The 23,505-nt window shown below is 33.9% G+C and overlaps 1 protein-coding gene and 1 long non-coding RNA gene across 2 annotated transcripts in view; one reads left to right on the top strand and one right to left on the bottom strand.

Annotated features, from left to right (window-relative positions):
* Positions 1-18,049, top strand: part of LOC138176108 (uncharacterized) — a 73,621-nt gene extending 55,572 nt beyond the window's left edge. The window contains exon 3 of the long non-coding RNA XR_011172164.1: positions 17,914-18,049. This is a non-coding gene — a long non-coding RNA (uncharacterized lncRNA). The remainder of the gene's footprint in view (positions 1-17,913) is intronic.
* LOC138176105 (transcription factor SOX-5) overlaps positions 1-23,505 on the bottom strand; it is a 503,378-nt gene that overhangs the window by 336,911 nt on the left and 142,962 nt on the right. Inside the window, exon 4 of the mRNA XM_069106851.1 lies at positions 17,867-18,077. Coding sequence (XP_068962952.1) covers positions 17,867-18,077 — 211 coding nt within the window. The remainder of the gene's footprint in view (positions 1-17,866; positions 18,078-23,505) is intronic.

Raw genomic sequence — 23,505 nt, forward strand, 5'->3', positions numbered from 1 at the left:
AGAGGAGGTTAAATGGCTTTTCCAGAGTTTTGAAGTCAGTATACATCCATGACTGCACTTGAAGTCAATATTTTTTTGGTTACAAGGACAACTTTATATCTATTATGCTATGTTTCATCTCTTTAGTGATTAATACACAAAAAGAAAATTTTCCATAGTTCAAATACAGAAAGGAGAAAAAAAAATCCTTGAGGACTCAATAAATAAACTTGGAACTGGACCATCATTTTATCCATTACAAAAAAGGAAGTATTTTATCTACCTGTGCAATACTCCACATAATAATAAATGTCAAAGACAGAGTTAAATGTCATAAACAGTGTGCCTGGATTTCAGGAAGGCATTTGATCAATCAAATATCTCATAAAATCTTCATGGCAAAATTTGGTGCAAAGAATGCTGAATTATGGTTAGAAAAGTACAGAATTTGTGACCAACCAGTCACAATGGGTAGTAACTAAAGAATTAGGTCTGAACCTAAAGAGAAGTCTGTACTTGGGCACAATGAGACTTCTATCTGCAATTCTATTGTCTTCAACATTTTTATTTATAATTCATACAAAGGCATAGAATGAAACTTATCAAATTTGTTGACTACATAAAATAGGAAGGATAGTTAATATCTTGGATGACAGAATCAGAAAAAAAAGTATTCAATAGGCTCTAAATGCAAGACAAATCCAATAAGGTACACTTGGATAGAAATCAATATAAAATTATGATAATAAAATCTTATAAATTAACTGCACATACTATAAGAAAGATGTGTAAATAGCAGTTAATGTGAAAGGAACTAAAAGTGACAAGGATCAGACATTATACAAGAATTTATAGGATGAAGCATTCTTTAGAGAAAAAAATTATATGTGGATATATATGAACATATGTCACTAAATAGAAAAAGAGACAATCAATTTAAGCACGAAATTAAAAAGACAAGACAATAGGCACATGAGTAATCCTAAAAAAAATTCAAAAGAAGTCTTCAAAATTGGAGGAGAGATAAATAAATAAATGTGAAAACAAATAAGCAAAACTTGAAGCTTCTATTTTTTTAAAGGCTGTTAACAGGCTACCAGGTAATGTGGTTAGGAAAAAGAAAGGAAAGCTTAACCACCAAAATAAATAAAGAAAAATGTAGAGACCATTGAGAAGGAATAAAGAAAATTATCAGAAGGTCTTATACAGAATTATGTGGCAGAAAAACTGGGAATTAAAAGGAAGTGAATTCATATCCAGAAAAAATCAAATGGCTGAAAAATTAAACATAGATGTTGTAAATAAACCCAGTATCAGAAAAAGCAAGTTGAAAAACCATAAATAAAATGTTAAAATAGATTAAAAACAAGCAAACAGATAAACAAACAAACTCTAGGCCATATGAATTTATAAGTTAATTCTATGAGACATTTAAAGGAAAATGAACATTTGCACCATAAAAAGTTATTTTCACAGACAAGACATTTGGCTAAGTTGCTTTTATGAGACAAATATTGTTTTGATATCCAAACTAAGGAGATATAATGCAGAGGAAGAACATAATAAATATTTTTTCTAGTGAACATTAACTCAAACTACTTAAAAATTCTTCTAAGGATATAGTAGTACTATATCCATAAAACAATTTCCTATGACAAATTTGGGATCACATAAGGGATACAAAAATGGTTAATACAAGTAAAAGAATATGGTTCACAAAAACCAACAAAAATATTAAATGATAAATAACAACAAATTAAAATATTATATGTATGAGTATTTGTCCTTTCTTTACTATTAGATTAGAAGGTCTTGGAAAAAGGAAATATCCTGTTCTATTTTTTTGCATTACTATTGCCTAATGAAATGACTTGCACATAGCAATGCTTAATAAATGTCTCATTAAACTGAATTGAATAAAAAAAGCTAGCACTTTTTTAGCCTCAGAATGAGTGTGGATGCACTCTGTTACTACTGTGGTAGTAGTACCTAACATCAATATAAAATGAGAGATATTACTGCATGATCCTAGACACTTTCATTTAATCCTCATTATAAACCTCATGTTCAGTACATACATTTAATTTCTTTATTTTATTTTTTCTCATTTTATAAATGAGGAAATTAAGGATTGGAGGAAACAATAAAATAATTCATATTTATTTTTTATTTTAATTTTTTATAGACAACTTGAAAAAAGTAAATATAAGGGGCTTTTCAAGCTAACATAACTAGTAAATGGCAGAACTAAGTCTTCATACATATATTCTCATCTCTCATTTCTAGTACTCTTCCAATTCAATCCAAAACATTTATTAAGCATATACTATGTGAAAGACACTTGGATCATTGCTTGGAACAAAAATAAAAATGGAATAGCTCTTTCCTGAAAGGAGCTTCCAGTATATTGGAGGGGTTATTATTCTACTCTTTCCATTCATTATTCACACAACTTCCCAATTATTACTCAGAGAAATCAAAAGTAAAAACAGACCTTAGGGAACATACCAGCAAAACATCTCATTTTACAAATGAAAAAAAATTAAGGTTGTTGAAGTTAAGTGACTTAACCAAGGTCATACAGTTATTAAGGGGCAGAAATGGAAAGTGAATCCATTATATATGACTCCAAATTCATTAATATAGACAAATAGATGTGCATATCATCTAAAGAAAAGTAACTAGCATCACTAACTTGTGACTTTTTTTCCTATTTGAGGAGAAAAAAGAAGTCAATTCTTATAGAGTTTCCCATTTTAAAAATGATATTCATTAACAAACTAAGCATAAATTTTTCAGCTATTTTACGTAAGCATATGCTAGAATTTACAATCTAGGTATCTTTGGAAAATGTGAGTTTATGCAAAGTAGAATAAATATGGACCTCATTCAGTGATGTATACTTAGTACATAAGAGACTGTTGTTATCATAGACTTTTGACATATATAATATACAATATGTATATACATATATCTTATACATATATGTATACATAAACACATACACAGAAATTTATAGCCATCAGCCCTTATAAGTTAACAGGAAATATTTCAGTAGTGTTGGAAAGCTACATAGCGCCTATTATATAACTTAGTATCTTTCTGTGGGGCTTCCTGAGATGCATATAGAAAGTTAATGACCATTCAGAGGAGAGTTAGGAAGTCTTATACAAACATCTGATATCTTTCTTAATTCTAAGAATTCTGAAACAGTAAACTATATCATGTATCAAAAGTTTCTATACTGGGTTAATTTTGCATGTCCATTACGAAGCATTGGAAATACATTCACATAACCAAAGCATACTGAAATTTGCAAATGACAGTTTAAGAAGCAAGGAAAAATGTGGCTATAAAGATAAGGCTTACAAAATTTGCTCTTCCTTTTATTATGTTTCATAGTTTTCTTTATCATTATCTAAGTAATACTTAAAGGAAAGTGACAATGCTAACAATATGAATAACCACAATCCATTTCTAGTTGAGTTGATCTATTTTGCAGGATTTAAAAATAGAATGGGAGAAGGGTCAATAATTTTTTGATTCTCATCATAAATGAGTGATAGAACTCCATTAACTCCTACTCCAGTGGAAGGAATGTGATCCTAGATTCTCAAAGGCATTCCAATGGAGCATTAAATTGGATAAGTCCAATCAAGCTGGAAAAATTAAGGGTATGGAAGCTACTGATACCCTGTATGTCCTTTGTCTGACAACCAGATTATCTAAGTTCAGACAAGTCCATCATCTGCTTAGCTAATGGGTAATGACTTTTTTGGTCATAGCAAGACCATTGTCTAAATTATAGATGGATTGTTTTATAGGAGGAAGTAACTCCAATAAAAAGATGAATTGAAATGTAGAAGTTGTAGAATCAATCAGAATATTTGTTTCCAACTTAAATAGCAGAAGAGGTAGGACAAGCACTAACATACTATTCATGACCAATTTTGCTGATACTATTTTTAATTGTTATTTTTTTCTTGTAAAGGCTTTGGATTGGTCAGTCCTATTTACATTGTGCAATTTCTACCCATCATTTGAAGTTTTACTCCTCAATTGAAGGAACAGATCTCTATTCCTTTTAAAAATACATATGACTATATGCATAGATGCATTGTAATATTTAAAAAAATTACAGAAGAGACAATTAAGGAATTCATACGCATATGTATACATGTAATACTTATATACACATGACAAAAGAAAAAACCAAGAAAGATGTTATTGGTAGGCACTATAACTAGATAGAAAAGTAATGATAAAAATTGTTGTGATCATTAAATTTTTTGTTTTGTTTTCTAAAACCTTAACTTGACTAATGCCAGGCTGAGATGTGTAAACTTCTTGGGCATATTATTAAAACAAAGCATACCTTGACCTCAGCAAAAAAAGATCTAAGGAAGAGTGATTGAATTTATCTTAAAGCAACAAATCAATCCCTCCCTATTAATGTCCTAAATACCAATGTAGTAGCACTGTCCTCTAGCAATAAGCAAACGTGTTCAATTACTGTCTGTTTTCCCAACTACTGCTCCCTTCAGTAATTATACTGTGCAATGCATTCTTCATTGATACTACATTAATGAGTATGGAGGAGATATCTTAAATACAAATTGAGTTAAGACTGAACATTCCAAGGAGGCTTATGTGTGCAGCAGTGTGAATGACATCAGCACACTATACAGAAATAAAAGTTTGTATTATATGATATCCTATTTTGTTTTTCAAACAAGACATTTTTTAAAAAGTATAAAAGTATTATGTTTCAGAGTACCAAAGTTAACCTTGAATTTTAGACTCTCGAATGCCCATTTCATACAAATGAGATAAAGCTTTACATGATGTTTCATAATCTTGTGAATGTGTCATATTCACTGAAATAACAATACTCAAACCCACTCTCAAAAGACAGGTTGCAATAAAAAGAGAACAGCAAATAGAAAACTTTTCTACTGAGACAAAATAAAAAAGACAAAGGTTCAAGAAAAGGTTGCTCACCCTTTTGTAGAACTGTCAAACACTTTTTTATTGACCAAGAATAGCACCATAAACAGACCAAACAAAAGAAATGATGAAAGATGTATTTACTTGTTCAGGGTCCTTTTTTCCCCTCATCATTTCATATACACCCACACTGAACAGTTTTCATTGTGTTATTAAATAACCAATAGCAACCTAGGTGAAATAGTGGATGGGTTTCTACGATGCCATCAAGCACCAGGCAGATGCTTGGACTGTTGATACAGTTTTTGACATTTGGGTTGCACAAGAGTATAAAAACAGAGCAGATAGGTGAATCAATGGATGTGCATTCATCCTTGAAGAATTTCCTATTAGAAATCCTGAATTTCACTTAATACCTAGATAATTACTAAAGCAAATAGGAGGTCTTAACCCTTTTTTAGTTTGGGGGGAGAGGCAGTTTAATCAGAAGGGACAAGGTGGGATCAGAATAGTCAGTCCCTTCTCCCATAAGGTTTATAGAGAATTCTCTGCAGTCACTATAAGTTGACCCCAAACAATGCAAAACTTCAGAGACAAATGTTCATTAAAAAAATTCTTATTATTAATAATAGAGCTAAACTAGATTTTCCTCAAGCAGAAATGTAGTATTCGGATCAATTTTAAGCATTTTGAAACCAGTTGGCTGAATAAATAATTCTGATATAAAAAATACAAAGAGATAATTTCTACATGAATATAGTTTGGAATCCCACGAAACCTACACATATCTTTAATACCGATCCATAAATTTACCTCACTCACATCATGAAATATACAACCATTAGAGCCTCTTTGTTATATTTGCTGTGTCTTTCTTAAATTAATATGTGAGATTTACTTCTCCTGATATTACATGTGTTTGCTTGAATATCCATTCATCCATGACGGTGACAAGCATCCCCATTATTCCTCAGAATCGGGAAGTGAATCGCCAATGAAAAGTGGACTATGTTCAGAAATTCTCAGGGCAGCAATTATTTTATATGTATGTGAAATGTCTATCTCAAATTGCTTGTCCCTAATACTAGTGGATTACTTGAAAACTAAATTAAATGGATCATCACTACTACATTTAAATCCAGGGCATGAGGGAACGAGAAAATTGCTATGCATTTCAGCCTCTGCCCTTCCCCAAACACCCACTATACCTCATCAAACCTACAATCATGTTTGGGATCTAAGGAACAAGATGGGTTCACTTAATAGCACTAAAATATACAAGTCAGATCTTCATTCTGGCTTCTAGCCTTGCCCTAGCCTCGCTGATACTTCACTCGCTGGCCATATTTTTCATCCACGTTAAGGACAGTTAAGAAAGGCACCCTGGGAGCCCTTCAGGCCTCAGAAATCTGGGCGCAGGTGGCAAAGAAAACTTTGAAGTGAGCTCTTCACTAACTCTAGTGCTGGTCGTGCCTTTTTCACAAGAATCTCCCATTAAAATAAAAAAAAAAAGACCAAGTACCCACTAGAACAAAACCAAGCAGGCCTATTTAATTAGAACAAACTCTTGATATCCACTTCTTTATGTTAAAACACAGAGGCAAACAGGCCTGGGAGGTCTGATTAATTTTAATATGCACGGTCATGACAAGTGCCTTGAGGGTAACAGAGTGAAACATACACACATAAAAAAAAATCCTCGAGCTAGCCTGACAAATCAGTTTTGGGTAATTGTTGTGTATGTTGACCAAGATTAGAGTGTTACTATTCAATAAGGACCTGAACCTTTAATATGAAGGACAAGAGGCCTCAGAAACAGGTGGCTTGGTCTTGTATCTTGAATAAATGACATCCCCCAAAGCTGTGGCTCATAAGCAGACAAAAAGAGCTGGCACATTCCTCTCATGTGTATTTTTAAATTAACAGTTTCAGTCAAAGCCTCTTCTAAAAGTGGTCCATGCATTAAAAATAACATTCTGCAACTGACAGCTTTTGCCAAGGACACAAAAAGCAATGCCACTCCATTAGTATGAAATGTTTGGGGGATGTCAGAAAAAATTGGGTAAAGAGAGTTTCGGAGAGATTTGTATAGTTGTGTCAGTAGACAAAACCATGTTTTGGTCAGCGGCAAAATAAAACAAGAAAATGACAAGCAAAAAAAAAAGGAGTAAAGGAGTTTTAGTCTTCAAAGAAGGATAAGGGTGAAGAATTAAATCCTTAGGATCACTGATACCTTATAATAACTAGGCCCTTTCTAACATAAAGTAAAACTCCATTCTTTTTTTCCTGCAAAAAACACAAGTTCCATAACAAATTATAATCTTCTTTGACCAGAGTGCTTCCTTGTACAAGTGAAGTGCTATATCAGCAGCTCAGACATTTTATCAAAGGAAAAAAACCCCAAAGCTATGTCTGAACCTTTGCAGATCTAAGTCAGAAAGACAGGGATGAGAAGCTGAGTAAATTCTTTAAAGTGGCCATTGAAATCAACCTTATCAGGATAAACTGTTAGAACTTTACTTCACTTAAAAATGGAGGTGACAAATGAACAAGTGTTAATTTTTTTTTTTCTCACAGTAAGAATTGTGAGGGCTTCAACCCCAGCTCCCTATACCTATCATGAAAACATTTGTTTCAGAACAATTCAGACTCTAAGAATTTATCACTTTTCCTCATTGTGTTTCATTGCTTTTTTATTTATAATTTTTGTGATCATATTTCCTTACAGTGGAATCTTTTAAAAAATTAGAGTCTAGCTAGCTCTTAAAAGTGGAGGAAATTTGAGGGGATAAACTTCAGAGACAAGTATATTGCTGCAATGTACTAAGGGTATCCTTCAACAGCAGCACATTGCAAGCAAAAGAATTTAAAAGTTCTCAATTGAAAAAATGTCCTCATTTGTCCTTCAGGGGAACATAATTTACAAATCTGTTTGGCAAGTACTTTGTAAAAAGGCCAGTGAATAACTAAGCAAAAAATGAAAAACAAAATAAAGAATCCTTAGAGTACAACTAGGCTTTTCTTTTGGATTCATTAATTTTATAATTTTCTGCCTTCATCAGATGTGATTTTAAAACAACAGTCAATTTAAGAGAAGCATTAGCAGTGTGCTCTGAATCTTTGCACCCAAAGAAGATCTGATTTCCTTTTCAAGAAATGTTGATTAAAAAGTTCATAAAATCAGTCGAAAATTCTGAATTCTTGTCTCAACTACATTATTACTCCATATGTTTCACTTTATTTTCTAAAGGACTCTTGTTAACAGCACCAGTTTAAATTATAGTGAAACAGGTGTTATGATTTATAATATAAACTTAAACAGAAAACAAATCACCTGAAGGGGATGTTCACAAGACCAAATGTCACACACCAGGGACCTGTCTTCCTCAAAAAAATAAATACACTTAGTGATGTAGCACACAACAAAAGATGAAAATATAATCATATTTTGCCTATTTCAGGATATGTAAAATGATTCTTAAAAGTCAGCATAAGCTGTATACCCTGCAGGTTTTATGCTTTTATATATGTAGGCATGTTACAAAAAATTGAAAGAACTAAGAAGATGGAGTATAACTTGGAAAATATTCACACAAGAAAGTACACCAAATAAAGGAAACTACAATGAATCAAAATTAATTATTTCCAGTGGGTGGAAAAAACATTTTCAAGTTTGATAGGTCTTGAATTTGAGGTCAAATTTAGGTCTTGAAACAGGATTATATATGACAGTGTGATAACAACAGACCTGAACACTTCAGCATCTTCACCTGGCACTATCAAATAGATTCAAATTAAAGTAACGGTAAAAGTAAACTCTTAGCTCCAAATATTCCTTGATTCACTTTGTGGAGAGACTTTATTGTGAGAGTGATCTCATTCAGTTAAGAATCTATAAAAATACATAATGCTTAAAAAGGAAAGGTTCAAAGAGGCACATGGAGTGACAAAAGTAATGGCATGAATAAAAAGTTTTTAAAAAACATCAATTGGCTGCTTTTTTGTTCTATTTACAACTTTAAAAATCTTTGTTCTCACACTGTAAAGATAAACTACTTGGGGAAAGGAAAATTATGTTAGAGAGACTACCCGCTTTTTGAAGCCCTTAATGCAAGTCTAATTTTTATTCTAAGAGATTCACTTCAGTGGCTTCCTTTTCTGTGACACAAAGTTTGCCATTTGCTTTTAACTTGTGAACATTGGTTAGTTTGCTTTTGGTGGGAGAAGTCTGAAAGAAGGGAGTCTTTTCTATTTTTATTTTCCCCTTCTTTGGGCAGAGGAATCAATATGGCACCCTTATAATAATTTAACTAGGATTTGATGCAATTTTCACCACAACTTCATATTTCCTTTAATGGTATTTGAAAGACATTGGAACATGGCTAAAGAAGAATTTATTAATTTGTTGCATATATTGTGAAGCTCAAAATTCAATATTTGAAATTTACTCAGTTTTGGGACACTCATACTCAGTGTGAATGCTTGGGATGGTGACATCTATTAGAAACAAAGTTTTTATGGATCAATGCTAGATCTGGTGTCAATGATCCAGTCATGAAATGTCATTTTCTGTTTCCACAAATAAATCCACATGGCTCAGTCATTTGTCTAGAGCATCTTTGTGGACATAATGTAATCTGAGTTCATGTGGATGTCACTTAATGGAAGTCTTTTGATTGTATTCTTGGATTTTATCCATATTGTAGTCATCTATATGGAGTTAAACCACTTTAAGTTACAATTGACAATCCCAGTGACTTATACTTGTTACCAGCCTTGATCACTGCTTTGTGAAATTAAATTTCCTATTCCAAAATTTTTTTCTCTAGGTTTTTGACCTGTTATCATGAGATCTGAGAATGTCTATTAACTCTCCTCCTCCTTTCTGATAAAGAAGTCTTATTCTTTCTATAGCTGTCTTAGGGTTATAGGCACAATGTTTCATTAATTTTGATGATACATTCTAAACCCATTATGGTTGATTTTGTAGAATATATCGTATATATTGAGACTGACTAGCTGTTAATTGATTTAAATGTTTCCTTTCTATTAAGCTTTGATTTTAGGATGCCGGTAAGTGTCTTAATGTAATTAGTCATAGTGTTCTCTTGACTTCTTCATACTTGTGATGTCTTGGCTGGAGAAGACAAAAGTATTAATGAGTATTACCTTCAATCACTAATATAACATGACCTCTCGATTCAAAATCAAAGTCTTCAGCTTCTAACTTTCTGTGTCATTAGTTAAAAAGCTTATAATTATCCAGTCCAAATAACATATTGATATCATTAGAAAAAGATCCCATAAGATGAAGTCTCTGTTTACCTATGTTTCCTTGATGTCAATCATGTAGACTAAGTGATTAAGAAGATGGTTTGGTTTTATTCCCTTTTAATTTAGAAGATATACTTAGCTTTATTTGGTAGATGTGCTAATGAATTTAAGACTAGGCAGAATTGTAATGAGCCTACAATATCTTCTTCCAAAATGTCACACTTAATAAAATCATTCTTGATATTATTGTGTTGGTGGTAGGATTTAAATACCATGAGCATAGAGAACAGTTTTCCATGTGGGTAGCCAATACTTAATGTTCTCACTGAGTTTGGGTCTATGTTATATATGAACAAGTCATAGGTATGAAACTGAGTCATGAGTTTGTTGATAACATAGATTGTATAAATGTTATGAAACTTTTGAACAGTTTGTACAATGATTACTAATCTAAAATTTTTGTTGTAGTTCAGTTGTTTAGTTGTATCTGACTCTTTTTGTCCCTATGGACCATATTGTCTATGGGGTTCTCTTGACAAAGATACTGGGATGGTTTGCCATTTCCTTCTCTAGTGAATTGAGGCAAACTGAACTTAAGTGACTTGTTCAGGGTCACAAAGTAGGTAAGTATCTGAGACTAAATTTAAACTCAGGTCTTCTTTACTCCAATTCCCAGAACTTTATTCACTGAGCCATTTGGATACCTCTGAAGTGATAATAAATTTGTCTTTATACCCCTTCACTTTTTGGCACATATTTTTCTACCCTCAAAGGTTCCTGTGTTTATGGATATTTTAGTGATACAGCAACATTACCATGATTTTTATCACTTTAAATAGTAGAATGGTTTAAAAAGAAGTCAAAGAAGAAAAACCTTGTAGGAAGTACTGAAATGAAAACATTAGTTTCAAATCTAGAAGAGCTGTACTATAAAATACTGCTATAGGACACAATATGTTGGATATAAGATTTCTTTTAGAACCACCGTTTGTTTAGCTAACAACAAAAAGATGAGTCCCTAGCATCTTTTCATAATCTAGACCAGTGTAAGAAATTTGGCTGCATGTATAAATGTGGCTGCTGCTTGATAGTTAATTGAGAATACGAATAAAACCAAATGTTAATCTCAATAAACTCATGAAGAATATGTTGTCCCTGTTTCCCATTATTGACCCACTAGTCATTAGTGTTTGAATGGTCCAAACAAACCAAGCTATCTTCCTATGCCAACACAACTGATTCCTTAAAATAACAATTGAGATATTTCTGATGGTAGGAAACAATGACATTCTGTTATGCTTGGTGTTATTAATGTGATATAGAGGTCTTAAATTTTGATTCCTTTTCTATTAGAAACGTGTTTTTCCTTCCAATTTTGAATTCCCAATAATTTTAACTTTGATTTTATTCCTTACAATTTAGCAATTTTCATAATAACAAAATTAGGCATTTTTATAGGATAAAAGGAATTTATCCACTGTGAAACAGTACTGTTGCTGCTGTTGTTCGGTTGTACCTAATTTGGGGTTTTCTTGGTGAAAGTGTTGGAGTTGTTTGTCATTTCCTTCTCGAGCTCATTTTACAGATGAGGAAACTGAGGCAAATGGGGTCAAGTAACTTCCACAGGGTCATGTAGCCTGTAACTGACTGAGGCCAGATTTGAACTTAAGGAAGATGAGTCTTCCTGACTCCAGGCCCTGGACTCTATCCACTGTGCCATCTAGCAGCCCTAAGGAACAGAATGCCTTACACCTGAGCTGTAGTCAGTAAATATTTGCTTAATGAATGAAACTATAAATTGGTCACTTAAATCACATATTTTTTTTGCCAATTCTGTTCACATTTAATTCTGTTCTAGTCATCCTGTCTCTGTTGGAAATAAATACAAATTGCCTGAAGAAGGCTAACAAAAGCATTTGGAGTAGTTTTTATCATTTTATCTTAAGATTCTTATATGTCCATATAATTAATGTTATGAAGAGATTAGTTTCTTTCTGTCCCTGGAACTACAGGCTCACCTTAATTTATATGGCCACATAAAACTTTTGTCAGGGGTGTCTTTATGAACATTAAATGAGAGTTAAAATAAAAATAATCTCCTTCTTTAAGTAGAACATTTCAATTCATTCAACTTGAAAAATATGTTTTAATCACCTATTACATGCAAGATACTAGGAAAGACACAGGGGATTAAGAGATTAAAATGAAACAGTCTTTACATAGAATAAGTCTTGTGTGCTAGCATAGGTTCCGAAGGGAGTTAAACAAGCATCTTCCATGTATTTGTTGCATGCCACTTGATGTTATGTTAAAGTTATTTTTCCAAATATATTTCTAGTACAATGGAAGAATGGAAAAGGAGTACAGACTTTAAATAGCAAACTTTCCCCATATATGAGTGGAGTCATAATATTTGAACTCGAACATACAAATCACAAATGTGTTATGGGACTAATACAAGAATTATAGGAATTACTGCTGTTCTAGACCAAGCATGCATACAGAAGTTCGATGTTCCATTATTCTGAAAGTATTAATATGTGAGCATTAAGATATGTGAAAGGCGAGGGGGGAGAATACCAAATGATTAGAAAAAAATCATAGAGATTGTTATTATTGAAGGAGGTGCATAAAAATATCAATAACTATTTGCCCATAACTTTGCCTTGTCTACAAAATCTTCAGGAGAATCATCTACATACAGACAAAGGATACCCATAATGGGGATGTGGAAAGGAAATGTTTTTGTTTTTCTACAAGTAAAATTCTAGAGAAGACTACATCACTACAGTCCCACAATTCATGAACAGGTAGAGCATTCTAGAGAAGAGTAAACACTGAAGCTACACAATTCATGAAAAGGTAAAGAGAGTATAAAATCCCATGGTACTTACTGTTGACTATATAAATGCATTTGATTTGATAAAGCAAAATGTTGCCATAATTGCAGAGGATAATGGGGCTTGTTTGTAGGCAAAAGGTAAGAGGCCGATGGGTAAGGAGAGATTGAAAATTAGGGAGAGGGAAGGAATGATCTTGAAGCAAAGAGAGAATGGTCCTAGAGGATATGAGAAGGGATGGGATCAAGGGCATACTTATAGCGATTGTCTTTGACAAGGAGAAGTAACATCCTTTCCTTAGAAATTTTAGTGAAAGAGGGGTGACCAGGTGGCACAGTGAGTAAGAGTGCCGGCCCCAGAGTCGGAAGACCTGAGATCAGTTCTGGCCTCAGATACTCAGCACCCACACAAAAATCACTGGCTGTGTAACCTTGAGCAAGTTATTTGACCCCAACTGCTTAAAAAAAATAAATTGTAGTGAAAGAGTAAAAAATGGAAAGGATAAAACTGAGTGGAGTTGAGATCTAGATTTGAGGAGGGAAGGTAGTTTACAATAGATGGCATCAATTTTTATCTAGTAAATTATGAAACAAAGTCTGTTGAATTTTCAGGAATGGTATAGGTAGTGTGTGAGGGGAGAGCACAACATTTGGAACAGATGCTTTAGAGAAAGTGATATAGTCAATCAAAAGTAAGGAGGTTTCTGTGTAACAAAGAAAGTCAAGCTGAGGTTAAATAACAAAAATCTATAGTGACACAAAGACTCAGCTGGATTATATGACTTCTCCCAGCAGCATTAGGCAACACAGAAGGAGCATCAGAGAAGTAAGGTGGCACTAATAATTCAGGCTTGGGGTTTGGAAAGGTATAAACAGCGACTGAATGAGAAGGCAAGAGTTTCAAGGGAAGAGGACAGTGTAAAACTGAACTGATCAGGCATTGTGTTCAGATTTGGAAGGAGAGGGGAAAAAATCTCCACACTAAGGTGATGGTCATGGACCACAGGGAAAAAGTATACTGACTAGATGTTATAGTGAGGCTAGAGGAAAGGTTTAGGAAAAGTAAAGCACAAGGAGAAATGGAGGCTTAGGAGTTTATAATTATACTGAAGCATTTCAGAATTATATTGATGCCTCCTCAAAAACCTCTGTATCCAAATTTCTCAGCCTCCTCAACTCACATAATTTGTACCTTCACTCCACTTCAGCCACTCACAAGGAAAGTGCTATCATGAATGGCTAAGACGGAACACAAGAAAGGATAGAAATTATGAAAAAATAGGAGTGATGTGAAGTCTTGCATTATCAGATCTCAGAATATGCCACAAAGCTAAAATAATTTCTTGGTTAAAAATATTAAGGTCAATGGAATGAACCAAGTAAGCACGATGCTGATATAAATGAGACATAGCACTAATGTTCAAAAAACCTAAGAGGACAAATAATTGGCATAAGAACTCCTTATTCAACAAGAAATTCTGGGAAAACTAGAAAGCAGTTTAGTAGATATTAGGTTTTCACTAGCATCTATTACCATATAACAAAAAATTTCAAATGGATAGGGATCGATCCTATGATGTCATTGACATAAAGAATCCCATGATGAGGAAACTTCTTTTTAATGCTAGTCGACATCTTCTGTGCAATTTATAGTCTTGGAGAGTTGCCTAGAGAACTGAGAGGTTAAACGATTTGCCCAGGGTTACAGCCAGTATATAAAAGAGACAGGACTGGGAGCCAGGTTTTCCTGGCTCAGAGATCAGCTCTCTATCCACTATAACTGTGCATTCCCTGTTCTAAAAAATATACATTAAATATATTAAAAGTCATACAATATTTTAAAAATAGAGAAATTGAATTATACATATGGTTTGAGAGAAGATTCTTAACCAGAGAAGTGATAATGAAAGATAAATTAATAATTTCAAGTACATAAGTTAAAAATCCTTTGCACAAACAAAATTAATGAAGATATTAAAAAGAGAATCTGTTCATTGAGGAAAATTCTTTACATCAAATACCATTGATAAAGGTTTGTTATGTTCAAGATATAATAATGCAGCCAGACTAAGATAAGCTGTTAATTGGGGAAAAATCACTGCAAAAAAGTCACACTACATTCTAATCATCAAGATATATAGGGGATGGATAGAGATGTCAGTCATTTCCCCACATGGTAAGTGACTGTTTCCCATTCCTGGAATGCCTTCTATCCTTACCTCTGTCTCCTGACTTCTCTGGATTCCTTTAAGTCCCAGCTAAAATCCCACCTTCTACCAAGTCTTTCCCAATTCCCTTGAATTCTGTCTTCTCTCCCTTGATTACCACTAATTTATCCTGTATATAGCTTATTTATACAGTTGTTTACATATGATCTTCACCATTAGATGTGAGCTCCTTGAGAAATGCATGATATTGCCTTTTTCTATGCTTTCTATTGCTAGTGTTTATGATGGTTTATTAATGTTTATTGACTGAACAAGAAGTCTTCAAAAGAAGAAAAGCAAACTTATCAACAGTCACAGGAAAGAATGCTTCAAATCATAAGTAACAAGAGAAACATAAATGAAAACAATTGTGAGGATTTATATTCTACCTATCAAATTGGCAAAGAAACAGATTAAACTATAAATGTTGGAGATGCTGTGGGAGATAGGCATGCTGTGAACCACTCAAGAAACTATTAGATGACAAAAAAGTTCTGGAAAACAAATTGAAATTATACTACAAATGTAACTTAATCCTATATACCATTGACTCTAGTAATACCATTATTATCCCCAAAGAAATCAGATGCATGGAAAAGTGCCATATATTAGATAAACATTTGTAGAATCTCTTGGTTGTTTCAAAGAATTTGGAAAAAGGGGGAATTATCTGAACAGATTATGGTAAATGGGTTTGGTCTAATATTATTACATCATAAAAATTATAAAAGTGAAGAATTCCTAGGACTTTTGGAAGATGTGTACATAGCTAAATGAGCAAAAGAAAGAGAGCATTTAAAAACAAACAAAATAATATAAAAGGAAACAATCCCCCAAAGTAATCACAACTCTGATTGATGCACTGACCAATCCTGACTTGAGAAGAGTAACAATGAAGGCTTCTTGGCAGAGATAGGGGACTGCAGGTGTAGAGTGAGACATATATTGTCAGAAAAGATCAATATATACATTTGTTTTTCTTAACCATACCTCCTTGCCACAAAAGAGAATTCTCTAGTGGGCAGAAGGAGGGATTAGGAAGCAATTGTGATATTAAACTAGAAGAGCATCAACAAAATGTTCTTTTTAAAAAAAAACAATCATACAGTGCTTTTAGTGACTAAGCTTTTAATGACTCTATACAACAAAGGTTCATCTTTTTAACAGTGACATTATTCGGCTGATTCTATTAGCATATTATTCTTTAAATAATAGAATGCCACAATCTTCTAAGAACTGAAGGTATTAGTCACTCAAAAGAAAAAGGAGAAGTACCTGGTCAGGGTAAATAGAGTAATAAGAACCAGTAATAAGAATCAGGTAAATAAAGTAATAAGAATAAGGGATCTCAGAGAGAAATGACTCATTAGAAAAGTAGGTGAACCATTCACATACTGACCTCTAAGAAAAACCTCTAGAGAGTGTTCTATGAGTATTCTTGCAATGGTAAAAGATGCAAAGCAAGTTTCCTAGTATTTTAGTCAGACCCACCTGGAAGAGTTATTAAAAATATGAAAAAGAGTTGCAAAAGATGAAATGGTATGTCTGGGTTATAATACGTACTGCCAAAGAGAGTAGACACACCAATAAAATCACAACACCTTTTAGTAGCTATATGAGAAGCTCTTGGGTCTCATAAGGCTTTATAGTTGATTTGGGTTTATGAAGTAGGAGGCTCCCAATATGAGGAAAAGAGAAGGATAAGGACAGAATGAGAAATAAAGTCTGGAAAATATAATTTGAAAAGAATGGGATAAGGAATAAAGATTATGTAAAGCAATGGAAGGTAAATGAAATGGTGGGAACTTCAGTGGGCTTTTCATGATCATTACAATGAATTGATTCATTAAAAGGAAAGAAAGACTGATTTCCAAGCATATGGAGAAAGAGGTAAGAGTCAGCATGTTGTAGTGAATAAAGAGCCAACATTAGAGTTAGAGATGACTGGTTTAAGCCCTGTCTCTGTAAGGGAGTGATTAGGCAAGTCATTTAACCTGTCAATGCAATAGGGAACTCTATAAGAATATAAGTTGTAGGGAGGTGACCAGCCTACACTGGGAGAAGGAGTTTCCTAACTAAAGAGTTGCTCAGATAGATCCAGTCCCTGTCCCTGTCACAGGGACACACAACATTTTGTCAGACTCAAACAGGATGTGCCAAATTCAAACTGTGTTATTTCTAAATAAACCAAATATATAAAGGGAAATTAACAAGAGTACTAGACATATTTGGCAGAAATAGCTTTAATTTTTGGCTCTATATCCACGGTTTTATTTTTATTCTTTGAAGTAAATTTCTCTACACCTCAGTTTCCCCCAAAATAAGATGAAAATTATTCAAAATTGCAAGGAAGTTGTGAAGATAACCTTAATTAAAAATGCATGGACTACATGTACAAGTGAGAAAAAATTTTATAACATTTGAAAATTTCCAAAAAAGTAATTAAATTATTATAAATACTAGCATTGCACTTATAATGATAGGCTTTCATTACTCAAATTTGATCATAGAAGCATAAAAAGTAGGAAAAAAATTAAAAGGGGGGAATAGAAGGCAACATCACCCATGGCTGATAAAATCCCCAAGAAGTAAAAACTACAGTCTATTCTCCAGTCTTTACCTTCTGGTTCATTTTTGATGAGCTCTTCCATTTTTCTTTGTTTCAAGGTATCTACAACATCAGCTAAGCTGCCTTTGCGCCTTTCTGGGGTCCCTAGGGCCGTACTTGACAATGATTCTCCGCTCTGACGCCCACCTTCTTCTGCCTTCAAGGGTGAGGTAGATGAGTTATGTGGGGCAAATGAAGACATCACCTTATTGCCATCAACTTCCTGAAAGAGATCAAAAGATTAAGCCATTATTTCAAAGGAAGCAAAAACATTTACACCAATTCACTGCATTCTTTGTTATTATGTTGCAACCTTTAAATTTTTTTTAAAAAATTGCTTCCAGTATAAAAGGAACAAAATTACTTCATAAAAGAATTCAGCAAGTTCACAGGCTAAACAGAGCAGCCAAAGATTAGATTGATGATGAAAATAATAAAATGTGTTTTTCTCCTCTGAGTACAAACATTATATTTATACTGCTGTAATCCCGCTACACTAGAGGAAAAAAAAAACCCGTCCATTAAAAAAAAAAAAAAAACTTTAGTAACATTACTTTCCCCTACAATAATAGGTAAATGACGGGCAGCTTTTTGTTTGTTTGCTTTGGCAGCAAGGTTGGTGGCAGTGTGGAGAATGCTGGACCTGCGTCAGGAAGACCTGAGATCGAATCTAGCTTCAGACATTTCCTGACTGTGTGAACTTGGGCTAGTTACTTAACCTCTGCCTGAATTTTTTAATGGATAATAATAGCACTTACCTCACAGGATTGTTGGGATGATGAAATGAGATAATATTTGCAAAGTGGCACACAAGAGGCCTTTGATAAATACTTATTCTTCTTTGCTTTCCTCTTAGCATAGTGTCTGGCAAATAGTAGGCACTTAATAAATGCTTGTTGATAGTTCATTCGTTTCTGACTCTCTGTGAGGCCCTTTTGAGGTTTTCTTGGAAAGAATGGTGGTGTAGTTTGCCATTTCCTTCTCCAGCTCATTTTACAGATAAGGAAACTGAGGCAAACAGGATTACATGACTTGCCCAGGGTCACGCAGCTAATAAGTATCTGAGTCCATATTTGAATTCAGGAAGATGAGGCTTCCTGACTCCAGTCCCAGTATTCTATCCACTCTGCCACCTATCTGTACTTGACATGGACCTTAAAGGAAGATAAAACTTTTACAGAGTACAGATGTGGAGGAAAAGTATCTGTCAGGCGTGGATGGCCTGGGAAAATACATGAAGGTGGTAGAGTAAAGAATGAAATCAGCAATCATCAGGTAGTCCAAAAAGAAAAGGGACTGAACCTATGATTTCTTTGTTATTAGAAACTCTGTGTTGAGGAAACTCCATCCACCTGAGTAGGTTGACACTTTATCTGCAATTTCTAGATAGGTCCCTGAGGCACTAAGAGTTTTTATGACCTCTCCATCTCAAAGTCAGTATGTATTAAATGGATGACTAAGGCCATTTGTGGCTCTGAAACCATTTCTCTAGGTACTATATTATTCTGCTTCTCAGTAGTCCAATATGGTTATAGAAAATTAAGAATGTAAAGGAGAATGGTATGAAGTAATGTTGGGAAAGAAGGATGAATCTAGGTTGTGAAGAACCAAATGCCACAGGGAGTTTATTTATTTTTCATCCTATAGACAAATAAGGAATTACTAAAGAAGCCTAAACAGAAGAATGTGACCAGACTTGATGCTTAGGAAAATTATTTTGAAACCTGAGAAACTATGTTAGTAGAAGAAATGTCATTTTATATCACCTTAAAATTTAATATCAAGTTTTCTCTTTGTTATTGGTCTATTGATGGATTATTTATCCATTGCCTTAGGATCGACCTAGCTAAGTATGAAAATACTTATTAAGAGACTGGCTACATGGTGATAGATTTTGTTTTTTCAGGCAGAAAAACTCCTGAAGACCATTTAGTAAGCTACATTCCTATACTAATGGAGAGATTATGCATTTGCAAAATCACAACCCTTACTGAGAGGCAGTGTGGTTAGAATGAATGAGATGAGGAATTATCTCCTATAATTCCTACCTGTATGACCTTAGACAATCACTTAACAGCTCAGCCTCAGTTTCCTCTTATTTAAAATAAGCATCTACCTTTCAGATACTTCCAGATGAAACAATGTATGTAAATTATTTTGCAAACCTTATAACATATAAATCTCATTGTTATTACTGTTGCAGTTATATCACAGAAAATGTGTAAGGATCCAATGAGACAATGCATAGATAAACTACTTGGCAAATTTTCAATTCCTGTTAAATCCTAGCAACTAAAATTGAAATATCTTTAGTATATTGCTTCTAATTTAGATAGGGACAGTTTGTCTTCAACTTTTATAAAGGCAGAAATAACAATGGTTATGCTTACAATTTTGCTTGTGCAAAATATCTCCCACAGCTATATCTAAGGCCTGAAATTTATGTGCATACTCTGTTACCAGATCCCTACAGTATCATAGATTAGAAGTGAAGAGGCCTTAGATTTCATTAGTCCAGTCCCCTCTATTTTCAGGAGGGGAAACTGAGGCAAAGAGTAGTGGAGACACCTATCCAGAAACATAGTAAATTCTGGTTAGTAGCAGGGCCATGTGCACTCATTGACTCTTACCACACACCTTTTTCCACACATCACAATTTTATCCAAGATCAAAGTTGATATTTATTTTTTGGCCTTCTCTTATGTATATAATTAATTTTTACATTTTATCCTTTTTAAGAAGGTATTAGTACACTTATATTAAAGAGAATATATTCTTTTTTTTTTTTTTTTTGCTTTTTGGAGGGCATTTGGGGTTGTGACTTGCCCAAGGTCACATGGCTAGTTTTTTGTGTTAAGTGTCTGAGGCCTGATCTGAACCCTGGTCCTCCTGACTCCAGGGCCAGTGTTCTATTCACTGGGCCACCTAGCCAACCCCAAGGGAAGAATATATTCTAACACTTGTAATTGTCATAGCTTTGGCAGATTTTCTTATTGTCAATAGTAGTTAATGCCATGACAATAAGAAAGTAAGGCCTTATTTTGCATAGGTTATTATTGCTCAATCTCTCTCTCTCTCCCTTTCTCTGTCTCTGTCTCTCTCTCTTCCTCTTTCTAAAATTAAACTATTCTTAAAAACTATCTTTCATTCCTTAATAAGTAAACCATTCATCTAATGTGTATTGTTTGACTCTATCTCTAATATGAAAACTTTCCACAAAGATGTCTGTGCTAATTAATTTGATGATCATCAAATTGGTACATTGTATCTCTGTTTAGACTGAATTATTGATTAATTTTATTTAAGTGCTGACTACTCTTGTTATTTTCTTATTAGTGCAGCAAAGCTACATGTTGCTGAACCTGCAAAGGTAATAAATCACACTTACATATGCATTTTTGTTCTCAAGGCATGTATGTGTGCATACGCACAAGCGCATAGGTGTGTGTGTGTGTGGCTATGGTATATCTTACTAACTCTTTGATGTAAGAGTTCCTAATAAAGGCAAACCCTATAAAATAAGCAGGCTATTAGATTAAAAACAGACATGTCGCCACAGAGACAACACGCTAATATGCTTTTTGTTTATGGGCATTAGTCATGATAATCACACAGCACACGCAGATATACTGCTACATGCATATTAAATTAGGACTTTAGTCTTCATGTGAAAGTATGTTATTAAACATTTTAAAGATGCCTTAAATCTTTGTGCTAAAGTGATAAAATGAATGTTTTGACCTGTCAGCCAAATGTTGTTTCAATTTCTTATAGGAAAATCCTATATCATGTATTTTATTGTTTTCTTACTCACTATGTTAGGGCTTAAGTCATCCCTCCCCTGTGCTCAGGGGGTCTGCCAGTCAGTCTCATAGTTTCATCACTCTGAATACATGGAGCACTGAGAAAAAAGAGATGTGTGAGCACTAAGTTTTTTTTAATCTACATATAGTATGCATAAGAGTCTGGATGATGGCTCAGGAGTGTTAATTCAGATATTTAGCCCATGTATAAACTATGGCACTGTTCCTTGTTTTTCCATAAGACCTGTTATGAACTAATGACTCAAAAATTTAGAAAGAACTCCCTCAGATACTTATGTCCTTACTTATGGTTTCTTATGCTATATTCCAATGTAGTTTTAATTGATTCTCATTGTTTTTGCTTTATACCCTAAAACTAAGTTTTCTCTTGTCTCCAAAATTATGACTTCATAGACAAGCATCCACCTGGATCCCAATAGCTCCATAGCATCTGGTATCACTGATAACAGAAAAGTCCTCTCCTTGTTAATGGAACTTGAGCAGTTGTAGTAATTAGAATTCTAATCTTATGACCTTCATATGATTTAACCAATTACAACATTCAGAGATCCTAAAGCATAAATCTGGAAGCTCTAGGGTAACCTTGAATACTCTCTCCACCAATCACTGCCCTAGAGTTTCTAGGAAGTAAGGGAAAACTAATAAGCACATAAGAAAGATGAGGACTTTCCTATATGAAGGAAGAAAGTAAGGAAGCTACTCGTGAATTATACTGAACATGGACCTGGAGATTTGCAGGATCCTGACTATTTCTAAACCATGTCTATCTCTCTAAACCACTGGACATCCTCCTTCAGTAGAACCTGGACTCTTCCCTTTTTGTTCTTGTGTTTTCATAGGTGAGTTTTCACATTGCCTTGCCTGGAACAAGCCTTCCACATCACTTTCCTGCCATTTCCAGCTTCCTTCTTCCTATTCTAATTTCCTAATGGAATATAAATTTCTTTTTTTAATTTAATTTTTTTCTGATTTACATCATTCATTTCTGCCAGATTTTGAGTTACAAATTTTCTCCCAGTTTTTCCTCTACCCACCACCCCAAAATAGCAGTCCCACCGGATATCCCCTCCTCCAATCTGTTCTCTCCCTTATTTTCTCCCATACCCCTTTTGACTTTTCCAGTAGGGCATGGAGGACCTCTATGACCCAGTGCCTGTATGTCTTATTTCTCAATTACATGTAAAATAGTATTAATAATGTATATATATACATATATGTATATATATATATCTATATTAAACATTTGATTTTAAAACTTTGAATTCCAGATTCATTCCCTTACTCCCTTGTCACCCACCCTTACTGGATAAACAGTTTAGTATAGGTTATACATGTGTGGCTAATGCAAAAACAATAACATAGTAGATATATTGTAAAAGACTGACTATATTTCCCTCCCTCCTATCCCACCTCCCACTTGTTCTATTCTCTACGTTGATCCCATCCCTTTTCAAAAGTGGGTGCTTCCAACTTCCCTCCATCCCCAGCCTGCCTTCCCTTCCATCATCCCCCCTCTCATCCCTTTCCCCCCCTACTCTCCTGTAGGGTGAGATACCCTATTTAGTGTGTATTTCATTCCCTCCCCAAGCCAAATTCAATGAGAATAAGGTTGACCCATTCCCTTTTGCCTTCCTATTCTTCCCCTCCATTGTAACCATTTTCCCTTGACTCTTCTCTATGAGTTAGTTTACCCCATTACCTCTCTCCATTATATTCCTCTCTCATTATATACCTCTCATTATATTCCTCTCTCACCTCTTAATTTCACCTTTTAAGTATCATCCCTTCCTGTGCCCTCTATCTATGTATACCTGTAAACATATATAC

Source organism: Petaurus breviceps, unplaced genomic scaffold (assembly GCF_028583685.1).
Source record: "Petaurus breviceps papuanus isolate PSGF00001 unplaced genomic scaffold, PetGlider_PUasm1.0 81, whole genome shotgun sequence".
NCBI lineage: Eukaryota > Metazoa > Chordata > Mammalia > Diprotodontia > Petauridae > Petaurus > Petaurus breviceps.